The 20,576-nt window shown below is 38.7% G+C and overlaps 1 protein-coding gene across 4 annotated transcripts in view; it reads left to right on the plus strand.

The window, feature by feature from the left end:
* The window catches only part of opa1 (OPA1 mitochondrial dynamin like GTPase), a 149,701-nt gene that overhangs the window by 12,486 nt on the left and 116,639 nt on the right, over positions 1–20,576 (plus strand). The window contains exons 3-9 of one of the 4 annotated variants that reach the window (XM_068042269.1): positions 643–739; positions 5,004–5,108; positions 6,793–6,843; positions 10,557–10,633; positions 12,339–12,449; positions 14,568–14,621; positions 17,398–17,502. In XM_068042269.1, the coding sequence (XP_067898370.1) occupies positions 643–739; positions 5,004–5,108; positions 6,793–6,843; positions 10,557–10,633; positions 12,339–12,449; positions 14,568–14,621; positions 17,398–17,502 (600 nt within the window). The remainder of the gene's footprint in view (positions 1–642; positions 740–5,003; positions 5,109–6,792; positions 6,844–10,556; positions 10,634–12,338; positions 12,450–14,567; positions 14,622–17,397; positions 17,503–20,576) is intronic. The other 3 variants (XM_068042272.1, XM_068042271.1, XM_068042273.1) reach the window with 3 other exon arrangements.

The following is a 20,576-nucleotide window of genomic DNA, read 5'->3' on the forward strand; positions in this document are numbered from 1 at the left end:
GGCCAAGGCCATATGAGAGGACAGGCCAGAACCCTCACATGATGTCACACAACCAGACCAGCCGCTGTGTGTGCAACATGGGTCATCATGTGCGAACAACAACAGCGCGTTTTATAAGCAAGATTTATGTTAACGTTGATTTTGTTTGATATAGATGTAAGATAAGTATTAGTTTCTCAGAAAATTATTGTGATGATGGAACATATCAGAATGTTTCAACAAAATGTGTTCTCTTGTATTAATGTTTATAATATGAAAATATTTATACTTTTGCTGGCATGAATTGATAATTTACTTATGTTAAAAATTAATAAATTTATTACATGTAGCAGCAAAATATTTCTCAGTTGGTCTGTGGGGTCTTTTGCCCTGCCTAAGTGGTCCGTGGATGGAAAAGTTTGAGAACAGCTGCTTCATTGGACTTGATTATCACATATCTTTTGGCTGCACTGTAAAAATATTTATTTCTAATATTTTCAAGTTCTGATGAAAGGTTATCGACCAGAAATGTTAATTCATTTTCTCTCTCCACAGATGCCGCCAGACCTGCTGAGTATTTACAACATTTCTGATTTTATTTCCGATTTCCAGCCTCGCCAGTATTTTGCTTTTGTATTTATGTTTATCTATTTTCTTTCATAGACGTATGACCAATGGAAGGAAATGATGCCTGACCTAACAGAGTATAAGTGGATAATTCCAAATTTTATCTGGGAGCTTGATGAGCATATTAACTTTGGTGAGCTGTTTTTAGTTGCAGATATATATTCAAAAGTACTTAAGCTGTGATGTCTGTTCAGAATATATTACAGTGATTTAATTGTTCTGATTGCTGTGCTGTTGCTTACCTTTAAATGATCCAGGTCTTGATCTGATCCCTTCATGGCCATTTCAGAGACATGGGTAGAGCAGGGACAGGAATGGATGTTGCGGGTTCCGGGATTTAGATGTTTTACTAAGAACAGAGAAGATGGTAAAAGAGGGGGGGGGTGTGGCATTGTTAATCAAGGAAAGTATTACAGCGGCAGAAAGGACGTTTGAGGACTCGTCTACAGAGGTAGTCTGGGCCGAGGTTAGAAACAGGAGAGGAGAGGTCACCCTGTTGGGAGTTTTCTATAGACCTCCAAATAGTTCCAGAGATGTAGAGGAAAGGATAGCAAAGATGATTCTTGACAGGAGCGAGAGTAACAGGGTAGTGGTTATGGGGGACTTTAACTTTCCAAATATTGACTGGAAATACTATAGTTCGAGTACTTTGGATGGGTCTGTTTTTGTCCAGTGTGTGCAGGAGGGTTTTCTGACACAGTATGTAGACAGGCCAACCAGGGGCGATGCCACATTGGATTTGGTACTGGGTAATGAACCCGGCCAGGTGTTAGATTTAGAAGTTGGTGAGCACTTTGGCGATAGTGATCACAATTCGGTTAGGTTTACCTTAGCGATGGGCAGGGACAGGCATATACAGCAGGGCAAGAATTATAGCTGGGGGAAAGGAAATTATGATGCGATTAGGCAAGATTTAGGATGCGTAGGATGGGGAAGGAAGCTGCAGGGGATGGGCACAATCGAAATGTGGAGCTTATTCAAGGAGCAGCTACTGCGTGTCCTTGATAAGTATGTACCTGTCAGGCAGGGAGGAAGTTGTCGAGCGAGGGAGCCGTGGTTTACTAAAGAAGTTGAAGCGCTTGTCAAGAGGAAGAAGAAGGCTTATGTTAGGATGAGACGTGAAGGCTCAGTTAGGGCGCTTGAGAGTTACAAGCTAGCCAGGAAGGATCTAAAGGGAGAGATAAGAGCAAGGAGAGGACACGAGAAGTCATTGGCGGATAGGATCAAAGAAAACCCGAAGGCTTTCTATAGGTATATCAGGAATAAAAGAATGACTAGAGATAGGTTAGGGCCAATCAAGGATAGTAGTGGGAAGTTGTGTGTGGAATCGGAGGAGATAGGGGAAGTGTTAAATGAATATTTTTCGTCAGTATTTACAGTGGAGAAAGAAAATGTTGTCGAGGAGGATACTGAGATACAGACTACTAGGCTAGATGGGATTGAGGTTCACAAGGAGGAGGTGTTAGCAATTTTGGAAAGTGTGAAAATAGATAAGTCCCCTGGGCCAGATGGGATTTATCCTAGGATTCTCTGGGAAGCCAGGGAGGAGATTGCAGAGCCTTTGTCCTTGATTTTTATGTCGTCATTGTCGACAGGAATAGTGCCGGAAGACTGGAGGATAGCAAATGTTGTCTCCTTGTTCAAGAAGGGGAGTAGAGACAGCCCTGGTAATTATAGACCTGTGAGCCTTACTTCGGTTGTGGGTAAAATGTTGGAAAAGGTTATAAGAGATAGGATTTATAATCATCTTGAAAAGAATAAGTTCATTAGAGATAGTCAGCACGGTTTTGTGAAGGGTAGGTCGTGCCTCACAAACCTTATTGAGTTTTTCGAGAAGGTGACCAAACAGGTGGATGAGGGTAAAGCCGTGGATGTGGGCTATATGGATTTCAGTAAGGCGTTTGATAAAGTCCCCCACGGTAGGCTATTGCAGAAAATACAGAAGTATGGGATTGAAGGTGAATTAGTGCTTTGGATCAGAAATTGGCTAGCTGAAAGAAGACAGAGGGTGGTGGTTGATGGTAAATGTTCATCCTGGAGTATAGTTTCTAGTGGTGTACCGCAAGGATCTGTTTTGGGGCCACTGCTGTTTGTCATTTTTATAAATGACCTGGATGAGGGTGTAAGAAGGGTGGGTTAGTAAATTTGCGGATGACACGAAGGTCGGTGGAGTTGTGGATAGTGCCGAAGGATGTTGTAGGTTACAGAGGGACATAGGCTGCAGAGCTGGGCTGAGAGATGGCAAATGGAGTTTAATGCGGAAAAGTGCGAGGTGATTCACTTCGGAAGGAGTAACAGGATTGCAGAATACTGGGCTAATGGGAAGATTCTTGGTAGTGTAGATGAGCAGAGAGATCTTGGTGTCCAGGTACATAAATCCCTGAAAGTTGCCACCCAGGTTAATAGAGCTGTTAAGAAGGCATATGGTGTGTTAGCTTTTATTAGTAGGGGGATCGAGTTTAGGAGCCATGAGGTCATGCTGCAGCTGTACAGAACTCTTGTGCGGCCGCACCTGGAGTATTGCGTGCAGTTCTGGTCACCGCATTACAGGAAGGATGTGGAAGCTTTGGAAAAGGTGCAGAGGAGATTTACTAGGATGTTGCCTGGTATGGAGGGAAGGTCTTACGAGGAAAGGCTGAGGGACTTGAGGTTGTTTTCGTTAGAGAGAAGGAGGAGAAGAGGTGACTTAATAGAGACATATAAGATAATCAGAGGGTTGGACAGGGTGGATAGTGAGAGCCTTTTTCCTCGGATGGTGATGGCAAACACGAGGGGACATAGCTTTACGTTGAGGGGTGATAGATATAGGACAGATGTCAGAGGTAGTTTCTTTACATAGAGAGTAGTAGGGGCGTGGAACGCCCTGCCTGCAACAGTAGTAGACTCGCCAACTTTAAGGGCATTTAAGTGGTCATTGGATAGACATATGGATGAAAATGGAATAGTGTAGGTCAGATGGTTTCACAGGTCGGCGCAACATCGAGGGCTGAATGGCCTGTACTGCGCTGTAATGTTCTATGTTCTAAAAGTATAATTTAATATTGGTGGTCATTGTGAAACTGTTGGCGTTCGCCATCCTTAATTCCTCTGCAACTGACAGCAACCTCTGGAGTCTGCACATGAGTGTGAGAAATCAAAAGTTGCTGTCAATGTTTTTATGCTCCTCCAGAGGGCACAATGTTGAAGTACCTCCAGAATGCAATCAATTAGAAATCATTGAACTGATGAGAATCTCCACTCTTGTGCTCGTAGTCTTGGTGTAAAAACCCTTTAGAAAGTTATTTTGTTGAATCAGGTGTAACTGCATTTTATAACAGCGCACTAAGTTTATAATTACTGTTAAACAGCCTCACTAGCCCTGAAAGTGTAATTTTATAATTGTTGAATATCAGATATTTCAATTATAAGAAATTCCACATTTTTTAAATGTTTGTTTATATTTTAGCTTCTACCTTAATCCCAGGTTATGTACCAGTCATTTATTTAGCTTTCTGTAAAATTTAAAAATTAAACATGAAAGGATTCAATGGTTTCTACTTCTTGGTTTGGTGTCTGAGAATACTTAAATATGATTGGCCGTTTATCCTGCATGATGACCTCACTGTTGCTGGATGCCTGGAGATCCCCTTGACTTGGTGCCTGATTCAAACTGACTGACACCGCTGACCCCAAAATCTAGCCCATTAACAACAGCAAATGTACCTAAATGTTTACTGTTAAACAGGTGGATGACTTAATAGTTTTGGACGTTATGCCACTTTTCAAGCTAGGAAATCAGAAGCAAATGTGCTGCTTTTTTGTTCAGTATTGATTCTCATGAAAGACTGCACAGACTATTTTCTGTTCATTTAAAATGGTGTTAGGACTTAAAGAGGAAACATTTTGTTTTCCTGTGTTAATATGCGTTGGTTCGAGGGAAGTTACCTGAATTTCTCAGCAAAAATTAAGTCCGCTCTCTTTCCCCCCCCCACTGAACCGCAATTTTAGTGCAGGCATTAAGTGGTTGTTTTCCCTGGCTAAAGAGTCTAGAACTAGGGGTCATAGGCACAGGATAAGGGGTTGCTCATTTCAGACTGAGATGAGGAGGTGTTTCTTCAATTAGAGGTTTGTGAATCTTTGGAATTCTCTACTCCAGTGGGCTGTGAATACTCAGTTGTTGACTATATTCAAGACTGAGATTGATAGATTTTTGGGCATTAAGGGAATTGAAGAATATGGGGATAGGGTGGGAAAGTGGAGTTGATGTAAATGCTCAGCCATGATTTTATTGAATGGCTCAGGGACCCATATGGCCTACTCCTCCTATTTCTTATGTTGTAACTATACTTTTGCCTGAAGAGAATAGTGAATGCAAATGTAAAATATGGGCATTAATATACTTTCAACTTTTTTTTTAGAAAAAATTAGGGAAATCTTCTCTGATGCAGAACTTGCTAAGTTGCTACCCGATTTTGATAAGGTTGGAGAAAGCCTGAATCATCTCAAAAGTCTACTATCGCCAGGTTGGTATCTGTTTGAGATATGATATGAGAGCTGTATGAAGAAGTATTGAAGGTGGTGTGTCCCCACCACAAACTCTGTGTCTTTGACATCAATTCTATTTCCTCTCCCCCTACCATTGTCTCAGATTGAACCAGATTGTTTGCAACTTTGGCATCCAGTTTGATCCCAAGCTGAGCTTTCAACCCCATATCCTCACCATCACAGACTACTTCCACTTCACTAACATTGTACTCCTCCTCTATTGCTTCACTTTACCTGCTGCTGCAACTCTCATCAGTGCCTTTGTCATCTCCAGACTTGACTAATCCAGTACTTTCCTGGCTGGCCTCCCATCCACCATGCTCTGCAAACTTTAACTCATCCAAAGCTCTGCTGTCGTTATCCTATCCTGCACCAAATCCTGCTCCTGCATTACACTTGCTCAGTCCCCCAATCCCTCCAATTTAAAATTCTTATCCCAGTATTTAAATCCCTTTGTTGCTCTTCCCCTCCCTATCTCCGTAACTTCCTTCAGTCCAATAAATCTCTCCCTCAGAACTCACTGTTCCTCTAAATCTGCCTCCATCTGCATACCCGCTCCCTTTTCTCTGCCATTGGAAGCTGTGTCTTAGCTGCCTAGGGTACATGCTCTGGAATTCCCTCCCGAACACACTCCTCCTTAAAAACCCATCTCTTTGACTGAGCTTATGATCACCCTTCCTAATATCTCCTTCCTTACTTGGCAACTATTTTTGTCTGATTGACCTTCTGTGATATGGCATAGGTTAAAGGTGGTATATAAATGCAAGTTGTTATTGTATAGTTGCATTTGTTGCTGAGTCAGTTGAATTTGTATATCAGCAGATTTCAGATGTAGCAGTGTTGAGTTCAAGTTTAGTCTAGCTGGCCTTTTTGTTTCATCCCAGTAAAAATATCCACAGATAAAAGTGGGATAAGGATGATATTTTTAAAAATTGAATGCTACTATATTGCAGGTTACGTTTTCAGAACAGGGAAGAAACCCTCTAACCTGGATTAGATGCTATGTAATTGATGAACAAACAATTTATACTGGATGTGTTCTGAAATCACCATCGTAGAAGAAAACTGCTTGTACAATTATCAGTAGTAATGTGTCTGACTTCTTGATTAGCTCTAGGGTTGTCCCAAAATAGCTGAAATTCACTGGTCTGTAATTGGTCAAATGGTACCATTTCGAGAATGGGTTGACTGATAGTATGGTGAAGTACACAAAGCAATGCTGCCTTTAATTGTATGTTTGTTCAGATAGAGCTGTCATCATTAACATCTTGTAGATGATGTCAAACTCTAACTTCAGTTTTGTAGTGCTGCAGTGACAGGGCATTCTTGTTGATGTGGGATACTGGAAAACATGAGAATGCATCGGAAATATTAGCATCATAAATACTATTTAAAAGCAAATGCTAATAGTTTTTCTTTTAAGATGATAGTACACGATGCTGAAGAATGAACTGATCTAATTTCTACCATAGATTACTGAAATTCTGTTCCATACCAATTCTAGAAAATGACTAAAATGCAGCATTTAAGATTTTGGTGATGAATTGTATCATTACAGAGTAATCTACACATTTCAGTGTGTTTCTCAAGTCAAAATGTGCACTGGGGCATACTAGTTAAAGATGTGATTTATATTTGTGTTATTTTGCTGCCTTTTCACAGGTGAAATTTTGTATAATGAAGTCAAAGGAGTCTCTGATCTTCTGTTGTTAGGTGTGTGAATCCCTTTTGTTGTCATTAACCCACCTGCTTACAGTTAAAAAAGTAAGCCTGATACATTTTGTCTAATCTACAGTATCTACATTGTTTAAAGCCATTTGTTTTATGCTTACATTATACCACTGAAATTGTTGATTGAATTTGAGATTACTGGAACTTCCATTTTGCTAATGGAACAGTGTTTCCCTTTAGGTGATTGCAAGACACAATTTGATAAGTAACTTACCATTTTCAGTTAAAACTCAGCTCTTGGAGCTTTACACATTTTGAATGCTGGAATTTGGCCTGCATCATTAGAAGTACATGTCATAGAGAAAAGAAAAACCTGAAAAATTCTATTTAAAAAGGATTAACTCAGTTTTCTTACACTTAACAACAGATTATTTTTGTATTTTCTGAAAAGATGTACTTTATATAAATGTATTTCTTAGTAAACCCCCCCCCCCGTAAAATATTTTCAAGCTGTCTGAAAGGCCTGTGAGTTAATTTTCTGCTCATTTGCCTCCTTTGACTTCAGTAAATTCTGTGAGAAATGTATGTAAAATTAAAGTGGCAATTTATTCAAATATGAACTAAATGTCATCTAATTTTTCAGTATAGTAATATTTTCAGACTTATCTTGTAGCACAAGCATGTAGGGGTGTCACAGAAAGACAAACCAAAATGTAAATTGACAATAGAATGTTTAACCAAGTGAAGGTGAGTATTGCCAAGTAATACTGTTGTAAGGGAAGTACTTCAGTTTATCTTGGTTATGTTTCAAAGACTTGCCTCAAAGTCTCCATATTATCAGCTTTCTAATAGATTAATGTATTACATTTGCAGTGGGGAACCATAGCATACATAATTTATTTTAGAAGTTAGAAGTAATTGATCCTTTTTCCCTTGAATGGAGTAGTGTCTTGTAATTACCTAAAGGGAAACATTTTTCAATGTTAGCAAAATAGAAATCTCAAATATCGTCAATTTCAGTGGTATAATTCAAAAATAATGCAAATGGCTTTAAACAATTTATGGCACTGTAAATTAGACAAACAATACCAGGATTTTTTTTTTGCCTGTAGATGTGTTTTTTGGTGCATATTCTATTTTAGAAGATCTGGCAGTAGTCATTTTTTTTAATTGATTGCTGAACAGAGAAAATGTTTCTGTTCAGTTTTGTTCAGCCAGACATACAAATTTAAAGCAGTAATGGGGGAGGAAAAAAATCTAGTCTTGTGTGCCAAATAGAAGCTTATAAGCTTTTATTATGTATAAACATTATTGCCATGGTCACCGATTAAAATTGAACATACATTTAAAGATAACACTTGCATTCCTTGACAAATTCTGAGTTACGTTGCCAACAAAAACTGTAGTGTTGTGATTGTTTCAACTCCAATATCTCTCTTCAAGTTTTCCTCATTTCACAAATCACTGACTGCAAAAAAAACCTCTAAAGCCACCTATAAAAGCTTACAAAAGAAAGGCAATATGTTATCACACTCAAAAATAAAAGTATTATAATCAGTTGTCCATTACATGTTATCCCAATGGTCCATGCTTCCCATTCCGCTTGAGTGACAAATGTAAATAGAAAGTACCAGTAGAATAGATCTAGATAAAAAATACTCTGCAGATACTGGAAATCTGAAATAAAAACAAGAAATGCTGGAAATACTCAGCAGGTCTGGCAGCATCTGTGGAGAGAGAAGCAGAGTTAACATTTCAGGTCAGTGACCCTTCTTCAGAACTAATACTCTATATATTCTAATATTTTATATTCAAGTAGATCCAGATACCTGATTAAGCTATAATATGCTAAAGGTTGAAATTTAAGAACATGAAATGTTTAATAGAGTACTTGTTCACTACTGGTGTATAATTTGGCTTTAATTTATTTGTGGGAAAGAATTCTTACTTTATCAATGTTTGCAGCATGAATAAATCATGTATATTTAACTTACTTGTGAAATAAGCCTGCTAACGGAATTCTTTCATTCTGTAGGTATGGTCAGTTAATTTCACAACACAATGCCCAATTGTAAATTCTAGTATCAGGGAGCTCTGATATTATTTTGCATATGCTGGTTGAGCGCTTATGATGTTGCTCAGACAGAACTTTTTAAAAAAAAAAATCTAATTGATTAAGCTCAGCTGCTAATATCTCTGAATGGGCTTGCCTGCAAATTGAGTCCAAGCTTTGTCCAAGGACCATGAGTTTCATCAGGCCCAGGATTTCAGCATAGTTGCATTTTCAGTTACAATTTTTAAATGCTTGGTGTTATCTCAACTTACTCAAATTTTCAGTTTTTTGTATGTAATGTGCTACTTTCTATGTTTGTTGTGAAATGCAATGTACTGATTTAAATGGCCCCTGCTGACCACATGACTAAATTCCAAAAGCTCAGTTGATTGGCATCCCATTTATCCCTTAAACCTTCACTCCCTCCATCACCGGTGCATCTTGCTATAGTATGTACACTCTACAAGATGCACCACAGCAACGCGACAAGGCATCTTCGACAGCTTCTCCCAAACCTGTGATCTCTACTACTTAGAAAGACAAGGGCAACAGATGAATGGGAACACCACCACCTGCAAGTTTCCCTCCAAGTTCTAACTTGGAAATATATCGCTGTTTCTTCATCGTTTCTGGGGTCAAAATCTTGGAACTCACTCCCTCCCACCACCATGGGAGTACCTTCACCACATGGACTGCAGCAGTTCAATAAAGCTGCTCACCACCACAGGGCAATTAAGAATGGTCAATAAATACCTGCGTTACCAGTGACACCAATATCACGTGAATAAATTTTTTAAAAGCGTAGTTAATATGGACCAATCAAAGTGACTTGGAATGTTGGCTCTTTTTATTAAATTTGTTCTTGGGATAATCATATATTCATTTATAGAATGCTTAATTATATAGATGATTTTTGGTAAGTATTTTAGTATATTAATAAGGCCGAAAGCCTCCGGTTTTAGCAGCCATTTTAATTTAACGGCTATGAGCAGTGTTTCCCAAGGCTCGGGAAACCTGACAGCTAAAAGGAGGCAAGAACATCTGGTGGCAGCAGGTAAATGCTTTTCCAGCACTGCTTGTGGGCCAGGAGGAGCAGGAGTGCTTTGTCCCTGGCTGTTCAGTCTAACCTGTCATGATCTGTCTCGCCCCACAATCTGATGCTTTACCCCTCCACTGCGATCTCCCACCCCTTGTGCTTTCTTTTCTCTCCCCCCTCCCTTTCACCTCTCCACAATCTCTCCCTTATATCTGATTCTCATGTTCGGTATTCTGCTGGCTGTTGGGAGGGAAACTGAGAATAAAACATTTAAATTGAGGTCTTGCTGTTACCTTTGGCAGGACCTCTGGTTTTCCCATCATAAAGGTTGCCCCTTACCTTAAATTTCAGGGTCAATAGGTCTGTTCCTGATTCTAGGAGAGAATCCCCCTTTTTTTTCCCTCACACTTACATGTAAAAAAAAATCCCCTGCTTTTCCATAGTACTGCAACCAAAACACCGGTGGACATTGTGATTCTTCCATTAAAATTAGATGGTAAATCTCACTTTGGATCAATATTTTTAGTAAGCTTCATCTTGCTGTTTGCACATTTACTGATTGCTGTTTTCCCTCCTTTAAATGTAATTAATTGTTTTAGGCATTGAACTTTCTAATTGGTTTATTGTGTAATAAAAATTGGTCCATTGTTATCTGGTTTATTGCAGATTCTGCTGAAAATTCTACTGCTATGAAAGCATCTGATAATCAAGGGTTTGACAACAATGGGAAACAGTATAAAAAGGCAGGTTTCTAGTTATAAACTAGTTGATTCTTTAAATTACTTGCCTCGGAATAGAACGATGGGAGCCTTTGTTTTTATTACCTTAAACATAGAGCAATTGAGAAACTGTAATATCGACAATTGTTGCAAACTGGTTGACATGAAGCTTGGGGCAAAAATGTGTCTAATTGGATATTAGAATTGAAAAGCACTTATGTTTGGTGATCGAGCACGTTTTCAACTTGAGTTGTTTTATCCATATCAATGAAACATTCCTGTTTTACAGATATGAATTTTTACAGGATTGATCAGATTCATTCATCTGTTAGCACACAATATAAGGGAATTCTGAAAATTGTATTCTGTGTTTTGTTACTTTATGGCTATGTATCTATCTTCCTAAATAGCCAGCTCACACATTTAAGTCTGTTATATTTTCAAAAATAATTTGTTTACGCTATACTTAAACATTAAATTGAAGTGCAAACCGAACTGAGAAGGTGATACACTATTACAATGATTGAAAGGTGCTGATATATGACATTTTCCTATGAATGTTTCATGTATCAATTTTTTGATTTGGACAGATAGAGGAAATGGGTAATTTTTCCCTGCTTTGCTAACGTTGGGTATCGTTCTTTATATTTCAGAAATCTAAGTTGATGTTCCATTGTGCTGCTTGTGGAGAATTGTAACAGTAGGGTAACCTCAAATGGCTGTATGAGTTAGCAACAGTGCTCACCGATGCCAAAAAGATTACATGGACAGAGAGGCCCAAATGTAAAGGGTGGGAAATGATTTGTGTGGGGTAATCATAAAAGTACTATTGAGAGCCACAGAATTAGCGTGGTTGTGAAGGATGAGGAAAAGAATAGGAACTTGAGGAAAATACAATGAAAAGAGTGAAGGGCAGCCCTGTGGAGGCAAAAGCTTTTGACTGTATGGTGAAATGCATGAGTAATTGTAGTGGGAAATGTTATATTCATTTTCAGAATTCTTGAATTATGGGTGTGTTTATTTGTAGAAGTATACACCAGGATAAGTCAGGAAGCAATATGGTTGCTGGCAGCTTTTCCCCAACCCATCTATGTTTTCTTGTGCTGTGATCACATTTGAAGTGTAGTGTGTACGATGCACAAGACTTAGTTGCATAGATAATTTTAAGCGAAGGCCTAATTGCACTTAAGATAATTAAATTTAAATAACTAATATTTTTCTATTTTTATGTTAAAGGTGGAGTCATTTGAACTCTAAACAAAACTGATGAAATTCATAATATTCAAGTATGCTATATTGTGTAAGAACCTGACAAGATTTTGTGCTGATTGGATTAGAACCGTCTGCAAAATTATTTGACTTCAATCATGAAGAATTCAATGTTAGAATTGTTTTGTATTCATTATTTCTGCAGAAGTCGTGTTGTTATCTGAGGTTATTGGAGTTGTTAACTGTAAAGATATTAAATTATGTATGATGTAAGTATTGTCATAGTTTAGATGATGTAACTTTGAGCTCTTTTTGTCTGAACCTAAGTATCAGTATATTATAAACTGGATTTGCTGAACTCATGTACCCCTTACCAATGGGTGCCAAATGCAGCAGTCCTTTATTCATTAAGCGCTACATACTTTCCCATTCCTTCCAAGTGTTCATTTGTCTTTTATGTTGTGTTTTTTTTTATTTTTCTCCCTAATTCTCTCCCTTACCCATTGAAAACTCATTGAAGGGTGTGCTTGGGGAGCTCATTCTAATCCAGCAGCAAATCCAGGAGCATGAAGAAGCAGCACGCAGGGTCGCCGAACAGTTAAGCTCTGGCTCCTCTCAACAGAAACGAAAGGTGATAGATTGAACCATCATTTGAGATAACCCAAGCTTGCTTGCTTGGTGCTGATTTTCGTTCAAGGATGTTGTGCATATTTGAATTGCTCATTGGTATTGCATATTAAAGGAAATACTATTTAAAAATCCATTGAGAAATGGCTATCTGTGAACAACAACCTGTGAGACATTTTAATATTCAGTGAAAATGAGCTGTTATGAATATGTGCAAACAGTTTACTAATTAGTCATTCATGGATTGTGTGCATGAAGTTTATGATCTACTTTCACAAATTGCCTGCACTCAATTGCATTATTTTACATAAACTCCTAACATATTTTAATTGGCATTTATATATGTTGAATTTGTGGATGCAGTTCTAACTCATCCGCCAAGGTTTGAAATGGCCCAGAAGTTGCAAATGATATCATAGACTGCAAAAATTCATGGTTGAAGGTTAAGCTACTGTAATGGCCAACAGTGTTTCATGTAGAAACTGCTTTCCTTTGGGACAGATGTGAAAGAATCTATTATTTAGAAGCATGGTTTAGGTTTGTTCAACTATTTTGACAATTGCAATTTAATGGTTTGTTACCCTGTGTATAACTTGACCAATATTCAAATTAGTTTGCATCTATATGAAGGAATAAAGGGATATTTTGACGGGGTTAGCTAAAAAGTTGAGGGGGGGAGTCTGGTGTGGAGCATTAATGTCCACACAGGCCAGTTGCACAGTGTGGCCTGTTTTTGTGCTATAGACTCTAATTCTATTTGCCATGAGACACTAACCTATTCTACAATATCTTCATCTTTGCATATTTAAGAATGGTCTGAATAATGAAAAATTAGATACTGTGGTATGCTCTACCACTTGCATGATGTCTGTAGTTTTGAGCAATCTTTTGTATATTTATGAAGGATGGTGGAAAAAGGAGATTAAAAATCTTGTTACCCTTGAGTTCTGCAGACTTGTCAATTCAATTGTGGTAATGCTATATGACATCACACAGTCTGAAGTTAGTTTGCTGGCAGGTGAAGATAATTTCTCGTTCTGCGTGAGTTTCTTTTTGAAGCCTCAGTTGTGTTGCATTGCTGTTATTCAGTACCATACCTGATCTGCAGTAGTGTCTATAGGTACAAAAATACAGACTAATTCCTAATCTTCTCCATGCTATCTGTTACTTCAGTAATCATCAATGTAGAAGTGCACATGTCGTGACAGCAATTGATAATTGCTATCAGTGCATCTCTAGCAACATATCAGATGTTTTCACTCTATTATTGACAGGTCATCTATTGGCTGATTATTACTTTTGAGAAAGATTGCACTTCTGACAATTTCAACCTCCTGCAGTTTAACTAGTTTTCCAATGTTGCCATATTCTAACATCATGTTGTATCAGATATGTGTTAGTCATGTGTCTAATTTGGATTAATTAGGGTGAATGTTTATAATGACATCTGCCTGACAAAATACAAACAAAGATTTAATTGTGCCTGAAAACATGGGGTAGATTTTAAACTTGCTGCTCGGACGTAAAGCTGGCATGGTGATTTGGATTCCTGTCAAACCTTCATTACCATTGAAATTAAAATTGGGCGGTTTCTATACCGGACAGCTGATCCACAATACCAGTTTTATGCAGGAATAGCAAGTTATTTAATCATTTACTAACTGAAATATTGCAATTTTGCAATATCCAAATAATACACCATTGCAAGAAACTTCTTATAGCAGACTTAGAGTACGTAACTCTCAATATAATGGACCTTTTCCTTGGATCTGGCTGAAGTTCAGAGAGGAACCTGGGTCCTAATAAAATTAACCCCTGCCAAGTTACTGTGCTGACATCCACAAATTTGTAATAAAATTTAATTGTAGTGCCATATTTTACAAAAGAAATAAATGAGATTAAAATATGTGGTGGTTGTAATAAACTTTGACTAACTTTGAGGTCTCAAGTGGAATTTTGGTAGGTTTGTGATGTGGTGCAGTTGAATCTGCTGCTGGAATATTAAGTGAAAGAAAAACATTGCTTGTCAGTTGATTTTTTTTTTAAATGACCAGGCCTAAGAATTTTTTTCAACATAGTTTTCATTTGTTTGGCTATTTTATTTCCTTCGCTGTATTTTCAGATATCAGACAAGGACAAAGCTGAACAGCTGCAAGAAGAGCTTCTCCGCACACAGGTAGTGAAAGTGAATACTTAATGAATGTCAATTGTATTGTGAGCTTTTGGGTTTTGGACATGTAAACCTAATTTGCATGTGCTGCCTGACAAATAACGTAACTCCAACTTCAAACCTTTTGTGATGCTGGTGATGACATTATCCCTGTTTTACCTAAACCACCATTAATGTATTTAATTAAAATGTCAGGAGTATTGCATCACTTTCAAAGCTATTATATACCAGCTTGAGAAAGGATAAAGAAATACTGACACAAATATATCCTGGAGGCAGTTTCTAGTTTAAGACCATCTAAAGCTGTTAAGTCCTCAGAGTTACAAGTTTTTTTGTGGTGGTAAGCCTTGCCTTGTTCTTTTGAGGACACATCAGATTATGTTCCAGACTTGTTTCAGTGCTGTATCTCTAATCTAATCTAATCTAAACTAATCTAATCTTAACTAGTGATGCCACAAATAATGCCACAAAGCCCCGATACTTCCAGACTAGTGATGTGGAAGCTGAAAGGGAAAACATGGAGCAAAGTTTACTATCATTGAGAAATGGTCATTCCAGTTTCTTCAAAAAGTTATAAGTTTAATCCTCAAGACATTTACTTGGCCAGAAATTGTAGGAGCGGTGCATCTCTGAGTTTACTGGGTCAAAAATCTGGAACACCCTTCCTAACGACACTATGGGTGTACGTACACCAGATGGACTGCAGCAGTTCAAGAAGACATCTCACCATTACCTTCTCAAGGAAATTGGGGATGGGAAACAAATGCTGGCCTTGTCAGCGACACTCGCATCCCATGAAAGAATAAAACAAAAATGTCATGTCAAGGGCTTTGAATTGGATTTTTTACTTTCTCCTTCAGGTCAGATTTTTGTGCTGCAAATTGATGAAAATGCAAATTAGTAACAGCGAGGCGAAAGGGCATCTGGCACCTCATGAATATTGGGTCCAATGGTCTTATTCCCTTAGCTAATGAAATTTAAGGATTGGTAAAGAAACAGTGTGAACAGCAGGAAAGGAAATAGAGTGAATTAGAGTCAAATTAAATACAGAAAGAGAAATAGGATGTAAGAGGAAAAAAGAGGCAAAGGAAGGAAAAAAGTAAAAATTTAGATAAATTTAGAAAAAAATCCTCTAGGAACTCCACAATTGCATTGTTCACTTTCTGGCCTCCAAGGTTGAATGACATGTCAGAACCATATTTCATGTCATTTTATAATGTCCTTTCCATGCGAATTACCAGCCCGAAGTGGCTGTGGCGAGATTAATTTGTAATAACAGCAGTTTCATGGCATACAATCGGGAGGTTCACGGTGACAAATTGCTGGTTTTCTTTAAGCTCTGCCAATGGTGGGCACCATGAATTTGCCATTATTTTGTTCAGAAATTTCTGGGCAATTATCTTTGAGTCAGATTCTAGATGGTGCCTGGGAGAGGTAAAATTAAAAGGTATCCAGTCATCTCATAAAATTTCTGAGTCTGAGCTTGGGATTGATGGCTGTCATTTTCACAGTGCTAAATGTAAAAGCTCTGTGTTAGAAAACTGACTCAACCTACTTAAAAGGTGGAGGTAAATAGAGTAAAATGAATTCTTGTGGCTATCACCTCAAATCTAAAGAAGTTGCACCTAAATTATCCTCAAAAAAGGTACCCGTCCTCTTTAAGATTTGCTGATTGCTAGAATCATCTTATTGTTAACAATGACATTAACAATAACATTCTTTGTGTCCTCTGCTGATTTCTGTTGCTGCAAATGCATAGTTTATATTTGGATATTAACCAGTGCACTGCCATGTGTATGAAACATACATTGTAGGCATCATTATCAGATTGAGGATAAATTCATAGGTAGCCTCTGAACCACTTATAGCAATGATGTCTAGTAGAAATCGCGAACTAGCCATAGGCATTCTTATATTTATATCATTTTAGCCACATGCACTAATTTTAGTAGGAAACCCCTTAAGCAAAATGTACTTTACCTATGTATTTACTTAACAAACATCTATCACTGTTCAGTGCGAAACTTTGCAGTCTTTCTCTTTCACCAAAGTTTGGAATTCTGGCGTGAATTCATCTGAGACAGCATACCTTAGTGCAGCTTCTAGGTTTTTATCCAACAGTTGAGACCAGAACTTTGACCTCATCAGAGTAATTGCTGAGAATGTTGACTCGCAACATGAGATGTACCTGCCATGTCGCTGCTCTCCATTCAGGATGTGGTTGAATGCCGCTTACCCTTTGCCATGACGTGCCTTGTTGGAGCTGCTCGTTATTGGTTAGATATGTTTTAATCTGCTGGGCTGGAGTAGTTTTTCTGATTGGTTAAGCTGACCATGATGCAATATCCCCTCTATTTCTGGTTTCACTTGTGCTGCATACCATTTAGCAAATAACCAGTAAGCAACAACCAAGGTGCTAAACTACATCCAACCATCAAAAAACACTCTGCTTGTCGTATTACCGTTCTACCAGCAAATGCACAAAAAAGCTAAATTACACATGCATGTGCCATGTGAATGATTACTGAAATTGCATGCTCATGTTTTGTTTAATCAAAAATGTAACTAGCCGCACCTGGATTCCCATTTTGATACATGTGGCTAATGTATTAGAGAACTCTGGTTTAATTGAAGAGGGAAATTGAAGAAGAAACTGTAATTTTCAGTTTCACGCAATTACCAAAAAAAGTCAATTTTGCTTGTAAAGTGAAATCAGAATTTATGGTTCACTTATGCAGAATAACATAATTGATTTTGTTTTGTCTTTTTGTTCTCTCTATAGCTGAAATATCAACGAATCCTTGAACGTCTAGAGAAAGAAAATAAAGAGCTACGGAAACAGGCTCTTCAGAAAGATGACAAAGGCATTCACCAACGGAAAATGAAGGTGAAGATGTTCTCTCTTCTGAGAGTAGAAGTATTAAAAAAAATATATAAAAATGTTACCACTATTCCAAAACCTGGGTTGACTTGTATTCAATTTTTCAACTGTTCATGATTGAAATGTCTGCACTTTTAATCAGCTGTTGTAGAAATATTAATACTGTTAAGTTATAAAGAAAGTCAGATTTGCATTTATATAGTGCCTTTCACAACTTGAGATGTCCTAGAAAACTTTACAACCGAGTAAGTACTTTTGAAGTGTTTTCAGTGTCGGAAAAGTAACAGCTAATTTACGCACAGTAACCTTGCACAAACAGCAATGAAATAAAGAACCAGTACCCGCCTGCTGAGGCTGTGCACTGATCGAGCAGTCCAGTGGGAGTCATTCAAAAAGGAAATAGTGAGAGTTCAGGCCGACGTGTTTCCGTAAAGGTGAAGGGTAGGACCAACATGTCCAGGGAACCTTGGATGTCAAGGGATATAGAGGATTGGATAAGGGGGAAAAAAGGAGCCGATGGCAGATTCAAAGTGCTGAAAACAGCGGAGGCACTAGAGGAGTATAGAAACTGTAGGGGGGTACTTAAAAAAGTAATTAGGAGAGTGAAGAGGGGACATGAAAAAACACTGGCGGGCAAGATAAAGAAAAATCCCAAGGTGTTTTATAAGTATATTAAAGGCAAGAGGATAACCAGGGAAAGAGTAGGGCCCATTAGGGACCAAAGTGGCAATGTGTGTGTGGAGGCCGAGGACATAGGTGAGGTTTTAAATGATTACTTTTCATTTGTGTTCACTATGGAGAAGGACGATGCAGGTGTAGAGATCAGGGAGGGGTTTGTGATATACTTGAACAAATTAGCATTGAAAGGGAGGAGGTATTAGCTGTTTTAGCTGGCTTAAAAGTGGATAAATCCCCAGGCCCAGATGAGATGTATCCCAGGCTGTTATGTGAGGCAAGGGAGGAGATAGCAGGGGCACTGACACAAATTTTCAACCCCTCTCTGGCCACAAGAGAAGTACCAGAGGACTGGAGGACAGCGAATGTGGTACCATTATTCAAGAAGGGTAGCGGGGATAAACCAGGTAATTACAGGCCAGAGTGTCTAACATCAGTGGCAGGGAAACTATTGGAAAAAATTCTGAGGGACTGGATTAATCTCCACTTGAAGAAGCAGGGATTAATCAGGGATAGTCAGCATAGCTTTGTCAGGAGGAGATCATGTCTCACAAACTTGATTGAATTTTTTGAGGAGGTGACTAGATGTGTAGATGAGGGTAAAGCAATTGATGTAGTCTGCATGGACTTCAGTAAGACTTTTGATAAGGTCCTGCATGGGAGATTGGTTAAGAGCCCATGGGATCCAGGACAATTTGGCAAATTGGATCCAAAATTGGCTTAGTGGCAGGAGGCAGAGGGTATGGTCGAGGGTTGTTTTTGCGAGTGGAAGCCTGTGACCAGTGATGTACCGCAGGGATCGGTGCTGTGACCCTTGCTGTTTGTAGTGTATATTAATGATTTAGATGTGAATATAGGAGGTATGATCAGTAAGTTCGCAGATGATATGAAAATTGGTGGTGTTGTAAATAGTGAGGAAATCCTTAGATTACAGGATGATCTATATGGGCTGGTAAGATGGGCGGAGCAGTGGCAAATGGAAATTAATCCTGTGAAGTGTGAGGTGATACATTTTGGGAGGACTAATGAGCAAAGGGAATATACAATGGATGGTAGGACCCTAGGAAGTACAGAGGGTCAGAGAGACCTTGGTGTACTTGTCCAATGATCACTGAAGGCAGCAGCACAGGTAGATAAAGTGGTTAGGAAGGCATATGGAATACTTGCCTTTATTAGCCGAGGCATAGAATAGAAGAGGAGAGAGGTTATGATGGAGCTGTATAAAACGCTAGTTAGGCCACAGCTAGAGTACTGTGTACAGTTCTGGTCACCACACTATAGGAAGGATGTGATTGCACTGGAGAGGGTGCAGAGGCGATTCACCAGGATGTTGCCTGGGCTGGAGCAATTCAGCTATGAAGAGAGACTGGATAGGCTAGGATTGTTTTCCTTAGAACAGAGAAGGCTGAAGGGGGACCTGATTGAGGTGTACAAAATTATGAGGGACATTGATAGGTTAGATAGGAAGAAACTTTTTCCCTTAGCGGAGGGATCAGTAACCAGGGGGCATAGATTTAAGATAAGGGCCAGGAGGTTTAGAGGGGATTTGAGGAAAAAAATTTTCACCCAGAGGGTGGTTGGAATCTGGAACACTACCTGAAGGGGTGGTAGAGGCAGGAACCCTCACAACATTTAAGAAGTATTTAGATGAGCACTTGAAACGCCATAGCATACAAGTCTGCGGGCCAAGTGCTGGAAAATGGGATTAGAATAGATATGTGCTTTAATAAAAACAAGAAATGCTGGAACCACTCAGCAGGTCTGGTAGCATCTGTGGAAAGAGAAGCAGAGTTAACGTTTCAGGTCAGTGACCCTTCTTCGGAACTGGATATGTGCTCGATGGCCGGCACAGACACAATAGGCCGAAGGGCCTGTTTCTGTGCTGTATAACTCTACGACTATAATATTTTGTATTAAACAGGTAATGCAGTATTTTGCTTTTCTTATAATGCTGGAAATACTTGGCTGTCTGTCAGTATCTGTGGAGAGATAAACAGAATTAACGTTTCAGGTCGATGACCTTCCATCAGAACTGTTCCAGATTCTAACCACTTACTGTGTAAAAAAAAAAAAATGTGTTTTCATGTCACCTTTTGGTTCTTTTGCCATTCCCCTTAAATTGTTGTTCTCTGGTTCTCGACCCCTCCGACAAGGGGAAGTTTCTCTCTACCTACTCTGTCTAGACCCCTTATGATTTTGAATGCCTCTCTCAAATCTTCTCTCAACCTTCTCTAAATAAAACAATCCCAGTTTCTCCAATCCATCCACGTAACTGAAGTCTCTCATCCCTGAAATCATCATTGTAAATCTTTTCTGTATTTCTAAAGCCTTCACATCCTTCCTAATGTGTGGTACCCAGAATGTGTGCTGAGCCACGGTTTTATAAAGATACATCATAACTTACT

Source organism: Heterodontus francisci, chromosome 11 (assembly GCF_036365525.1).
Source record: "Heterodontus francisci isolate sHetFra1 chromosome 11, sHetFra1.hap1, whole genome shotgun sequence".
Classification (NCBI taxonomy): Eukaryota; Metazoa; Chordata; class Chondrichthyes; order Heterodontiformes; family Heterodontidae; genus Heterodontus; species Heterodontus francisci.